This window comes from Xenopus laevis, chromosome 1L (genome assembly GCF_017654675.1).
Source record: "Xenopus laevis strain J_2021 chromosome 1L, Xenopus_laevis_v10.1, whole genome shotgun sequence".
Taxonomy (NCBI): Eukaryota; Metazoa; Chordata; class Amphibia; order Anura; family Pipidae; genus Xenopus; species Xenopus laevis.
This window is the reverse complement of record NC_054371.1, coordinates 155,231,119-155,244,914: the sequence shown is the minus strand read 5'-3', so window position 1 is coordinate 155,244,914 and position 13,796 is coordinate 155,231,119. Positions and strand designations below refer to the sequence as shown.

Genomic DNA, 13,796 nt, shown 5'->3' with positions numbered 1-13,796 from the left:
AAAAAAAACAGAACCAATCACTTATTTAGCTTATTGCTTATATTAGCAATGTAGTTAAATATGATGGGACTGACTGTTCTAAACAGAATAATTACAACATTCTATCATGTACTTTTACACAAGTTAAGCAATACAAAGGACATTACCAACAATAATCTAGTTATTTTGCAAACTGACTCTACACAAAATAGTGAGCACAGGTTGTAGACTTGTGACTAGGAGAATAAAAACTTCAAGTAATACATTATACCAAGTCTTATTCAAACCAAGAAGCAAGTGTAAATTGCAGTAATATATATATATATGGTTCAAGACAATGTAAATCTTCAATCTTCACATCCTCAGTTAACACACATCCACACATGAAAGGTATGTACATGCCCTTCCATGGTGTGTTTCCACATAGCATATTAATGCAGGTAGTTTTCTGGGAATAGATATTATGACCCTGCAAGCTAGAATCCCACATTACAGTACAGTATTTAAGAATGTTACTGACTTTCCGACTGTTTTCTATTAGAACATACTGTACTAACAAAGACACACTAAAATGAATCCTTATCTGGCAAGTAGGGATGGTCGAATTTTACCCGTTTCGCTTCGCCAAAAATTCGCCACCGGCGAAATGTCGCCGACGCCCATTAAAGTCTATGGGCGTCAAAAAAATGTTGTCGCACGTCTTTTTATTTTGACGCACAAAGCCATACAAGTCTATGGGCGTCATTTTTTCGGTGAAACAAGGTGAAAAAATTTGCGCATCCCTACTGGCAAGTAGCCTTTAGCTCCCACATCAACACGAGATGTATAGTAAGGTCAAATTTATCAAAAGCAGCACTAGCATTTTGGCAAAAATTGCACATTACCGCTCCTAGTTCTTCCTCAGAATTCTGTGCTTTTGGTACCACTATTAGCATAGGCATTCACAGGAAAATATGCCAGATGCATCTGCTACAGCAGAATAGTAAATGACAACAATCGCAGTGGTTCGTCTTAACCTTTATATAGTTTTTGAAATATTTGCCTTCTTCATCTGACTCTTTCCAGCTTTCAAATGGGGGTCACCAATGCCATAACAAAAAAACAAATGTTCTTTAATGGTTTATGGTCTACACATTTATGGTTATTGCTACTTTTTATTGCTCATCTTTCTATTTAGGCCCTCTTCTATTCATATTCCACTACTATATTCAAATCAGTGCATGGTTGCTAGGGTAATGTGGACCGTTGCTGAAATTGGTTACCTGAGAGCTGCTGAATAAAAAGCTAAATAACTCAAAAACCACAAATAATAAAAAATGGAAACCAATTTCAAATTGTCTCAGAATATCACTCTCTACATCGTACTAAAAATGAACTCAAAGGTGAACAACCCCTTTAAGGGGTGCAAGTTGAAATTTAACAGAAACTATTGGTATACTGCCAGCACTACACCAAAAATAAAGTAACATGTAACTCACATCATCCGATTTCTAGAATGCTGATAATGCTTAAATTGCCCAATGGACTTTGGCGCTCTATCCACTGAAAGTCTTCTGCAGCTTCTTGCAGAGAGACATGAAAGTAATAATCCCAGTCAAGGATAAATAATTTCTAGGAGAGATATCTCACAAAATTTTACAAAATATCTTAAATAATCCGAAAACAAACTAAAATATTCATAGTCATACTGAAGAAAATACTAAAAAATCTCTAGGGCTCATTTTCAAGCCTAAATGGTTACTGTTTGCAGTGTATAATTTTGGCATGTTTTACCCACAATGCAGTACCCCCCCACCCATAACTCCAGGGTAATAAAAGTCACTTGGTGGAGTTGCACATAACACAACTGTGGCCAATGTGTTAAAATGCATGTAATTGTGCTTGCACTTCAACACAAATTAGACACAGTTGCACTAAAAATGTTGTCATTTTTTTCTGCCCCTTGACATCAGAATCTCCATCTTTGGAAATAGTAGTACAGGTATGGGACCTGTTATCTAGAATGCTCAGGACCTGGGGTTTTCCAGATAACGAATCTTTCTGTAATTTGGATCTTCTATCTTAACTCTACTAGAAAATCATGTAAACATTAAATAAACCCAATAGGCTGGCTTTGCCTCCAACAAGGATTAATTATATCTTAGTTTGGATCAAGTAAAAGCTGCTGTTTTATTACTACAGAGAAAAAGGAAATAATTGTAAAAAATGTGGATTATTTTATTATAATGGAGTCTATGGCAGACAGCCTTTCTGGATAACGAGTTTCCGGATAATGGATCCTATACCTGTACTTTCAAGGTCCCCCTGCATTAATAAGTGCACCTGTGCAGTAGTGCAAGGAGTTCCTGTTGACTCAAATAGGTGTAATGAATGGGATTTTTATTTCACTGTGGCAATCTTGCATGGCCGCAACTGCACTTTGCAAATGAATTGTTTTACTTCTAATGATCCCTTTTTTATAGAGCACCAATGTAATAATAAGCAGCACCTCACAGACATTTTGATCATCATGCATGATACACAGGAGTGTACATCATCAGGTATCTTCAGGTTTTATTTTGTATATCCAGTTTTTTTGTGTATTGTTATATAACATAGCTCATGTAATATTTAATAAATAAAAAAATAGGGAGAGGTATAATGGTCCGAGAGACATATGCATGATGTGTTCTTCAAACATATGAATCTCAACTATGTTGATTAGTCAGCCATAGGATGGAAGTATAAACAGTTTTATCCATCTTGCTAAAAAAAGTAAGTAAACGCAATGATATTACATGAAAGTGTGAAACGTGGTCTCAATAATTGAGCTCTGAAAAACATGAGTAAGGGAAAAAGTCTTGACTGGGTAAGGAAGGGGCATGCAGCAAATCGGTCAGGTAGTGCCAGGGAAGTAGTAAATGGATGGAATTTAAGGGAGAATTAAGTGCAATAAGATGAGACTAGAGGAAGCAGGCCAAAAGGGGAAGTTTAGTGAGTTCCCATCCAAAATGTAAAATTCTCCTAAGTAAGCTAACAGGGTGAAGTGTCCATATGCTTCAGCTTAGGTGTAGGTATGTTTGTCAGAGGGAGGTCTATATTCTCTAGGCAAAAAGCACAAATGTGCTTCTGGTGTTTTGTGGTATCCTCAGGCATGGGGTCCTGGGAAGTTATTTAAGCTAATTGGCTCTTATTATATTGTGGTAACAAGTTTGTTATTTGCTTATAATAAAGCTGTGGCCCTTTATGACCTGGTAGTCTGTTTACATGATTAGAAAAACTGTGCCTTAATGCTGCCTTAGTAACCACATGTCAGTCTAAGCAGAACACATTCCAATTCATTGCACAAATACAGAAGTCTTTAAGTATATGGAAATATCACATACAAGAGAAACTCATTGAAAAATAACCAAGTGTATTTGAATTTAAGGAAGAGTTTTTTTGCAGCAGAAATATTTCTTTAGGGTGCCCCATATCTCGTTGTTCCTCAGGCAATAAATGAAAGGGTTTAACATTGGAGTGAACACAGCATATAACAAGGAGAGAATCTTGAAATAATCCAAGGATTTTGCCTTTTTGGGCCGTGCATACATAAATAAAGTTGTAGAGAAGAATATTGTTACCACAGTAAGATGGGAGGCACAGGTTGAAAAAGCTTTTTGCCTTCCTGTGTTAGTTGGTATTTTCAAGATAGTGAAAATAATACAGAGGTAAGAGGCAACAGTAACAAAAAGTGGTGTGAGAAGAATGACCAAGGCTAAGACAAAATCCACAAACTCTGCCAAAGACATGTCTACACATGCAAGATTTAGCACAGGGGAAATGTCACAGAAAAAGTGATTGATGATGTTGGGGCCACAAAATGACAATCTAGATATAAAATAAACTTTGATCACACTAACAGTGAATCCAGCAATCCAAGAAGCTGCAGCCAACTGTATGCAAAGTTTTTTGCTTACAATTGTCACATAATGCAGAGGATGGCAAACAGCAATGTACCTATCAAATGCCATTACGGCAAGAAGAACACACTCTGTGCACATTAAGGAGATAAAGAAGTAGAGCTGCGTCATACAACCAGCTAACGAGATGCTCATATCCTTAGAAAGTGTATTTACCAGCAGATTGGGAAGAGTTACTGATATATAACAGATCTCCAGAAAGGACATGTTACTGAGGAAAAAGAACATGGGTTTCCGTAGTTTGGAATGTAGCTGTATGACCATAATAATCATTATGTTTTCTGAAACAGTGATGATATATGCAATTAGGAAAACAATAAACAGAAGAATTTGTATTTCCAAACGAGTGGGAAATCCACGTAGGAAAAATTCTGTAATGGTGGTTTCATTGCCATCCTCCATACAGATTTCAGGATCTGGGCAAAGAATGAAACTGTTAGGCAAGTGGGGACACATAATGTGTACAGAGTCACAACATACACCTCTTAATGCAATAAAGACCAACAATTAAAATATTCATTGTGTGATTTATAATGTTTGCTCTGAGTGCATCTGCTCTGGCCTGCTTTCTGTACTGATATAGATTGGAATGAAGGCACTGGTTTAAACAGCTTCACTCATTTGTTACAGCTTACAGAGTGTAATGTAAAGTATAGGAATCACAGTGCTGTTCAGTATGTCACAGAGTGATCAATTCCAGATCACTATTTCATATACAGTATAAAACTATTTTCTGTTCCTCATGGCATTTCATTAAGTTAGTATGTAATATGCTCTTTTAATGTCCTAGGCAATGATTAAGGATGCAGGGACTGAACTTTATTCATAGCTAGATGTTGGCATGTGTGCAATATTGATGTTGATCTGACAATAGCTGAACACAAACAAAGAGCACTTTGTCTTACATTCTGAATATTGCAAACGTCTTCATAGTGTATAAAGCGAGCTTATAACATTTCAACCTAAAGCGATACTGACAAGTTCCTATAAAAATCATAGGAACGTGTCAGTATCAAGTAGTTGCTGCACCCACAATAGTTCCCCTGAAAACCACCCCACAAACCTCCATTGACCCAGCCCTCCAACATAGCTAAAAGATCTTTTGTGCAATGTCAGTGACGCTGGGCTGGGGGCGGTGTGATCCTTCCATAGGTTGATTACGAATGAAAAAACGCCTTCAGCTTATGAAAGGATTGCTCCGCCCCCAGCCCAGCATCACGAAGTAAAGGTGGCCATACCTGGGAAGATTAAAGCTGCCGATATCGGTCCTTTAGACCGATTCTGCAGCTTATCTGCACATGTGTGGGGGCTCTGACGAGTCCTGCCGATTGATATCAGGCCAAAAATCAGCCAGATATCGATTGGTCAAGTTTGATACTTTGTATGATCCAGGACCGCATCGGCTAGTTGATGCGGTCCTGTGACCCGTCAGAGCCCTTTCGCAGTAATGTGATCTGATCGTTCGGCCCTAGGGTTATAACATAGATCATCATATACATTTTCTCTCTGTTTCATTCATCAGTACAATCAGAGATATACAAAGCTGACAATTACTGAAAAATTCTCCCTAACATTGTCAGGTACTGTAGTTGTAAAAAATCCAGTTTCCTTGCTGATGATCTTCCTTTGGCTTTTCTAACCACATCAGATTATGTAGGAACAGGAAAGGTTTATATGGCATCTGCGACTTTGAAGAAGATGATATTGCTTCTCTCTTGTACCTTAGCTGTACAACTGTGAGAGATCAAATACACTCAGCCAGGGATTTTATAAGGTGGGGATAATTAAGTATGTATGGTGTATGAGTGCAGGGTGTACATTCATTGTCTCTGGAGATAAAGCAGCACAAGTCACTGATAATTTGAAAGAGTTTGCATCAAGATGTGTACAAAATGACATGGCACATTAATTAGTCCCAAGGATTTTAATTCAGCCTAAAATGTGCTTTTTTTTTACTTACAAAGACAGAACTGCTTTCATTTAAACAGAATGCAGCTCTTTAAAGTATAAACCATCAAATTCCATCATACAGGTATAGGATCTGTTATCCAGAATGGGATTTAGGATTTTCTGGATATTGAGGAGTACAATGCCGGTAGGATTTTGTTGCGCTAAATATGGATTTATGCTGTTTTAGTTGGCACAATGCATTGTTTTCTTATCACAAGGAAAAAGCAAATCAGCGCAACATTTTCTCCCAGAAGTCCAGTGTTGTTATGGTCGCAAGGGGGGCGCAAACGCATCAGATTTGTTAATATTGATGCAATTACACTTACACTTTAACGTAAATTAAGATTAAACAATTGAGCCCGCTAGACAGATGCTGTCAAAACGCTCTAATGCAGTGGTCAAAGCTTACAATATTAATCAACTGAAAGCACCATGTTTGACACTCATGGTGCAGTGACAGTCAGACATATTTATTTTTCATGTTTGTGATGAGGCCTACTTGTAAACAATGACACACAACATGAGTTCAAAACACATGGTGCATTTCATTGATTAACATTCCACTGGCAACTGAAAAGCTTATGTGCTTTTAGCCTAATGGGGAGATTCTCAAACTCAAATAGATTTACCCCATATAACTGCTTTCCCTAGAGAACTGGAATATAGCTGCAGCTAGAGCCCTTTGCTGGTAGGGTTACAACCTCACCCCTTCAAAACCAAACACATATGGAATCCACAGCCTGCATGGCTAATTAGCAATTCATTTATAGGGATGTAGCGAACGTCGGAAAAAAAGTTCGCGAACATATTCGCGAACTTGCGTCAAAAATGCGAACGGTTCGCGAACGTCGCGAACCCCATAGATTTCAATGGGAAGGCGAATTTTAAAAGCTAAAAAAGACATTTCTGGCCAGAAAAATGATTTTAAAGTTGTTTAAAGGGTGCAACGACCTGGACAGTGGCATGCCAGAGGGGGATCAAGGGCAAAAATGTATCTGAAAAATACATTGTTGACACAGCGCTGCGTTTTGTGCTGTAAAGGGCAGAAATCACACTACATTTCTAAACCTGTGTAATAAACTGCTTTAAAACGTCCGGCGTCTACATGCCAATCAAGTCGTGTAAAGGTTACAGCCTGTTCACACGCAAAGACGAAACGCGGCGCTTACTGCAACGCAAAAAAACGCAAAGAGCTTTCATGAATGATACCGTCAAGTGAGCAAATAATAGTTTTGAATTACTAGTTGCTTGTCACCTCCAGGATGTTCGTCCTGTTGGTGGCAATATTTCTGTAGTGGTGTGTTTAGCAGTCACCGTGCTTGTGCGCACGTGCACGGTCAGGCAGAGGTAATTCAATGTACAGTGAAGTGAACCAAAAAACACTGATTCTGCAGTGTGGGCCCAGTTTTGGTCTACTTTATTGATCACCTGCGGTGACCATAAAAGATGCGATTTTGCCACTGTTGCAGAACCCTGAAAAATTAGGCATGTGTACTTTCCTGAAAAATTATGTTTTTTTTGTCGCAGCCACTGAAGCACAGAGGCCAGAAAAAATATGCCATATGAATGCTAAAAATATAAAAAAAAATTGTCGCAGCCACTGAAGCACAGAGGCCAGAAAAAATATGCCATATGAATGCTAAAAATATAATTTTTTTTTGTCGCAGCCACTGAAGCACAGAGGCCAGAAAAAATATGCCATATGAATGCTAAAAATATAAATTTTTTTTGTCGCAGCCACTGAAGCACAGAGGCCAGAAAAAATATGCCATATGAATGCTAAAAATAAAAAAAATTTTTGTCGCAGCCACTGAAGCACAGAGGCCAGAAAAAATATGCCATATAAATGCTGAAAATATGAATTTTTTTTGGTCGCAGCCACTGAAGCACAGAGGCCAGAAAAAATATGCCATATAAATGCTAAAAATAGTCATTTTTTTGGTCGCAGCCACTGAAGCACAGAGGCCAGAAAAAATATGCCATATAAATGCTGAAAATATGAATTTTTTTTGGTCGCAGCCACTGAAGCACAGAGGCCAGAAAAAATATGCCATATAAATGCTAAAAATAGTCATTTTTTTTGTCGCAGCCACTGAAGCACAGAGGCCAGAAAAAATATGCCATATAAATGCTGAAAATATGAATTTTTTTTGGTCGCAGCTACTGAAGCACAGAGGCCAGAAAAAATATGCCATATAAATGCTAAAAATAGTCATTTTTTTGTCGCAGCCACTGAAGCACAGAGGCCAGAAAAAATATGCCATATAAATGCTGAAAATAGTCATTTTTTTGGTCGCAGCCACTGAAGCACAGAGGCCAGAAAAAATATGCCATATAAATGCTGAAAATAGTCATTTTTTTTGTCGCAGCCACTGAAGCACAGAGGCCAGAAAAAATATGCCATATAAATGCTGAAAATAGTAATTTTTTTGGTCACAGCCACTGAAGCACAGAGGCCAGAAAAAATATGCCATATAAATGCTGAAAATATTCATTTTTTTTTTGTCGCAGCCACTGAAGCACAGAGGCCAGAAAAAATATGCCATATAAATGCTGAAAATATTCATTTTTTTTTGTCACAGCCACTGAAGCACAGAGGCCAGAAAAAATATGCCATATAAATGCTGAAAATATTCATTTTTTTTTGTCGCAGCCACTGCAGCACAGAGGCCAGAAAAAATATGCCATATAAATGCTGAAAATATTCATTTATTTTTGTCGCAGCCACTGAAGCACAGAGGCCAGAAACAATATGCCATATAAATGCTGAAAATATTCATTTTTTTTTGTCACAGCCACTGAAGCACAGAGGCCAGAAAAAATATGCCATATAAATGCTGAAAATATTAATTTTTTTTTGTCGCAGCCACTGAAGCACAGAGGCCAGAAAAAATATGCTATATCAATGCTGAAAATATTCATTTTTTTTTGTCACAGCCACTGAAGCACAGAGGCCAGAAAAAATATGCCATATAAATGCTGAAAATATTCATTTTTTTTGTCGCAGCCACTGCAGCACAGAGGCCAGAAAAAATATGCCATATAAATGCTGAAAATATTCATTTTTTTTGTCGCAGCCACTGAAGCACAGAGGCCAGAAACAATATGCCATATAAATGCTGAAAATATTCATTTTTTTTTGTCACAGCCACTGAAGCACAGAGGCCAGAAAAAATATGCCATATAAATGCTGAAAATATTCATTTTTTTGGTTGCAGCCACTGAAGCACAGAGGCCAGAAAAACTCAGGATTTACCTGGATTCAAATGAAACCAGTAGGGTTTGCACCCTAGTTTGTAACGGTGGCGGAGGGAGGAGGACGCTAAAGGACAGCTGTGTGTGGAGTCATGAGGCGTGCAGAGAAGGACAGCTGCATGGGGAGTCAGAAACTCAGAACAAGTCTTCCGGCGTGCAGTAACCCTCCGAGATCCACCCCTCATTCATTTTAATAAAGGTCAGGTAATCCACACTTTTGTGACCTAGGCGAGTTCTCTTCTCAGTTACAATCCCTCCTGCTGCACTGAAGGTCCTTTCTGAGAGGACACTTGAGGCGGGGCAAGACAAGAGGTTCATGGCAAATTGTGACAGCTCTGGCCACAGATCAAGCCTGCGCACCCAGTAGTCCAGGGGTTCATCACTCCTCAGAGTGTCTATATCTGCAGTTAATGCCAGGTAGTCCGCTACCTGCCGGTCGAGGCGTTCTTTGAGGGTGGATCTAGAAGGGTTCTGGCGCTGCCTTGGACTGAAAAACATTTGCATGTCTGACGTTACAGAGTGGCCAAAGTGCTTTGTCCTTGCAGGTGCGCTCGTGGCAGGATTACTGGCACCTCTGCCCCTGGAATGTTGATGAGTTCCTGAAGTGACATCACCCTTAAAAGCATTGTACAACATGTTTTGCAGGCTGGTTTGTAAATGCAGCATCCTTTCGGACTTGTGGTACGTTGGTAACATTTCTGCCACTTTATGCTTTTACCGAGGGTCTAGTAGCGTTGCGACCCAGTACAGGTCCTTCTCCTTAAGCCTCTTGATACGGGGGTCCTTCAACAGGCATGACAGCATGAAAGACCCCATTCTCACAAGGTTGGATGCAGAGGTATCCATCTCTGCTTCCTCGTTATCAAGGACTGCATCATCCACGGTCTCCTCCCCCCAGCCACGTACAAGACCAGGGGTCCCCAAAAGGTCACCACCAGCCCCCTGGGAAGCCTGCTCCTGTTGGTCCTCCTCCTCCACAAAGCCACCTTCCTCCTCTGACTCCACTTCTGACACCTCTCCCTGCGTTGCAGCAGGTGCCTGGGTTCGTTCTGGTGATTTCGACCAGAAATCGTGCGCTTCCTGCTCCTCGTCACGCTGGTCTACAGCCTCATCTGTCACTCGTCGCACGGCACGCTCCAGGAAGAAAGCAAAGGGTATTAGGTCGCTGATGGTGCCTTCGGTGCGACTGACCATATTTGTAACCTCTTCAAAAGGGCGCATGAGCCTGCAGGCATCGCGCATAAGCACCCAGTAACGGGGGAAAAAAATCCCCAGCTCTGCAGATCCAGTCCTACCACCCAGTTCAAACAGGTATTCGTTGACGGCTCTTTGTTGTTGCAGCAGACGTTCCAACATGAGGAGCGTTGAATTCCAGCGAGTCTGGCTGTCGCAAATCAAACGCCTGACTGGCATGTTGTACCGCTGCTGAATGTCAGCAAGGCGTGCCATGGCTGTGTAGGAACATCTGAAATGGGCCGACACCTTCCTGGACTGCCTGAGAACGTCCTGGAATCCTGGGTACTTCGAGACAAAACGTTGGACTATTAAATTCAGAACATGGCCATGCAGGGCACATGTGTTAAATTGCCCAGTCTCAGTGCTGCCAACAGATTGCTTCCATTGTCACACACCACTTTTCCGATCTTCAGTTGGTGTGGGGTCAGCCACCGATCGGCCTGTGACTGCAGAGATGACAGGAGTACAGATCCGGTATGGTTTCTGCTTTCCAGGCACGTCATCCCCAAGACAGCATGACAACGGCGTACCTGGCACGTCGAATAGCCTAGGGGGAGCTGGGGGTGCACAGGTGTGGAGGAGGAGGACCCAGCAGCAGAGGAGGAAGAAGAGGAAGAAGACGAGGTAGAGAGCGAAGGAGGAGTAGAGGTGGTGGCAGAACCGCGTGCAATCCGTGGCGGTGACACCAACTCCACTGTCGTTGTTGAGCCACACATTCCCTGCTTCCCAGCCATTACCAAGTTCACCCAGTGGGCAGTGTAGGTGACATACCTGCCCTGACCATGCTTGGAGGACCATGCGTCAGTAGTCATATGGACCTTTGGCCCAACACTAAGTGACAGAGATGCGGTGACTTGGCTCTGCACATGGTGGTACAGGTGTGGTATTCCCTTTTTTGAAAAAAAATTGCGGCTGGGTACCTTCCACTGCGGTGTCCCAATTGCTACAAATTTGCGGAAGGCCTCAGAGTCCACCAGCTGGTATGGTAAAAGCTGGTGGGCTAAGAGTGCAGACAAGCCAGCTGTCAGACGCCGGGCAAGGGGGTGACTCGCAGACATTGGCTTCTTACGCTCAAACATGGCCCTCACAGAAACTTGGCTGGGGGCAGATGACTGGGAATGGGAACTGGTGGTCAAGGTGGAAGGCGGAGTGGAGGGTGGTTCAGACGGGTCAAGGACAGCAGAGGTAGAGCAGTAAGATGCTGGACCAGAAGGAGGGTGGCTTTTAGTTTGCCTGTTGCCTTTGAGGTGTTGCTCCCAAAGTGCTTTGTGCTTGCCGTTCATGTGCCTTCGCATAGAAGTTGTACCTATGTGGCTGTTGGGCTTCCCAAGACTTAGTTTCTGACTGCACTCATTGCAAATTACAACACTTTTGTCAGAGGCACACACATTAAAAAAATCCCACACTGCTGACCTTTTTGAAGCTGGCAATCTGGCGGTAACAGTAGAAGTTGGCGGCGTTGGCGGCAATGGCGGGTGCGTTGGCCGGCTGACCACAGGTGGCGATACATGTTGTTGCCCTACTGTTCCCTGCGAGCTGTCCTCCCTGCTTCTTCTAAGTCTTATTCTCCTCCTGCCTCTCTGACTCTCCGTCTCTCCATCTGAACTATCCTACTCTTGCTCTCTTCTACTGGGCACCCACAAAACATCAATCTCCTCATCATCATTCTCCTCAGATGCATCAATTTCTTCTGACAGCTCACAGAAGGAAGCAGCAGCGGGGACCTCCTCATCACTCATTATGTCCATCTCTGTTGTGTTCTCTGCCAGAATTAAATCTGGTGTAACGTCCTCATCTCCTTCATCTTCTTCTGCCAATAATGGTTGCGCATCACTCAGTTCAAGAAACTCATGTGAAAATAACTCCTCTGACTCCAGTGAAGAAGGGGCGCCGGTGGTGGAGGAAGTGTTACGTGGGGTGGCCATAGCAGTGGAGGATGAGGATGTTGTGGTAAAGTTAGAAACGGTAGAGGATGGGGTGTGCTGTGTAAGCCAGTCAACTACCTCTTCAGTATTTTGGGAGTTCAGGGTCATTGCCTTTTTAAAACTGGGCAATTTCCTAGGGCCACAGGATAGCATAGCAGCACGGCCCCTAGTGCCTCTGCGTGGCGGCCTGCCTTTGCCTGGCATTATTTTTAAAACAACAACAACAACTCAGGTGGTGTTTCTGGAGACAGTATTATTATTGATATTTAGACAGTATGTGAAAAAGCTCACACAGCTAGGTGGCAGTTGTTTGAAAATGAAGAACACACTGGGCAAACAATGCCTACAAGGTCAACGTATACACTACTACAGCAGTGGATACGGAATATATTATTGCTGCTTGAAAAACGTCACTCAGGTGGTGGTTCTGGAGACGGTATTATTATTGATATTTAGACAGAATGTGAACAAGCTCACACAGCTAGATGGCAGTTGTTTGAAAATGAAGAACACACTGGGCAAACAATGCCTACAAGGTCAACGTATACACTACTACAGCAGTGGATACGGAATATATTATTGCTGTTTGAAAAAAGTCACTCAGGAGGTGGTTCTGGAGACGGTATTATTATTGATATTTAGACAGAATGTGAACAAGCTCACACAGCTAGATGGCAGTTGTTTGAAAATGAAGAACACACTGGGCAAACAATGCCTACAAGGTCAACGTATACACTACTACAGCAGTGGATACGGAATATATTATTGCTGCTTGAAAAACGTCACTCAGGTGGTGTTTCTGGAGACGGTATTATTATTGATATTTAGACAGAATGTGAACAAGCTCACACAGCTAGATGGCAGTTGTTTGAAAATGAAGAACACACTGGGCAAACAATGCCTACAAGGTCAACGTATACACTACTACAGCAGTGGATACGGAATATATTATTGCTGCTTGAAAAACGTCACTCAGGTGGTGTTTCTGGAGACGGTATTATTATTGATATTTAGACAGAATGTGAAAAAGCTCACACAGCTAGATGGCAGTTGTTTGAAAATGAAGAACACACTGGGCAAACAATGCCTACAAGGTCAACGTATACACTACTACAGCAGTGGATACGGAATATATTATTGCTGCTTGAAAAACGTCACTCGGGTGGTGTTTCTGGAGACGGTATTATTATTGATATTTAGACAGAATGTGAAAAAGCTCACACAGCTAGATGGCCGTTGTTTGAAAATGAAGAACACACTGGGCAAACAAATTGAAACAATGCCTGCAAGGTCAACGTATACACTACTACAGCAGTGGATACTGAATATATTATTGCTGCTTGAAAAACGTCACTCAGGTGGTGTTTCTGGAGACGGTATTATTATTGATATTTAGACAGAATGTGAAAAAGCTCACACAGCGAGATGGCCGTTGTTTGAAAATGAAGAACACACTGGGCAAACAAATTGAAACAATGCCTGCAAGGTCAACGTATACACTACTACAGCA

General features: G+C 41.5%; 1 protein-coding gene across 1 annotated transcript; it reads right to left on the bottom strand.

The window, feature by feature from the left end:
- Positions 1–3,383: 3,383 nt before the first annotated feature.
- Positions 3,384–4,328, bottom strand: LOC121400931 (olfactory receptor 6B1-like). Its single transcript, XM_041584957.1, has one exon. The coding sequence runs from the start codon at positions 4,320–4,322 to the stop codon at positions 3,384–3,386; it is 939 nt and encodes a 312-aa protein (XP_041440891.1). The 5' UTR covers positions 4,323–4,328.
- Between the last annotated feature and the right edge of the window lie 9,468 nt (positions 4,329–13,796).

Bases quoted from the DNA above. Each gene is read 5' to 3' on its own strand.
- LOC121400931 (XM_041584957.1), bottom strand. From the start codon at position 4,322: ATGGAGGATGGCAATGAAACCACCATTACAGAATTTTTCCTACGTGGA.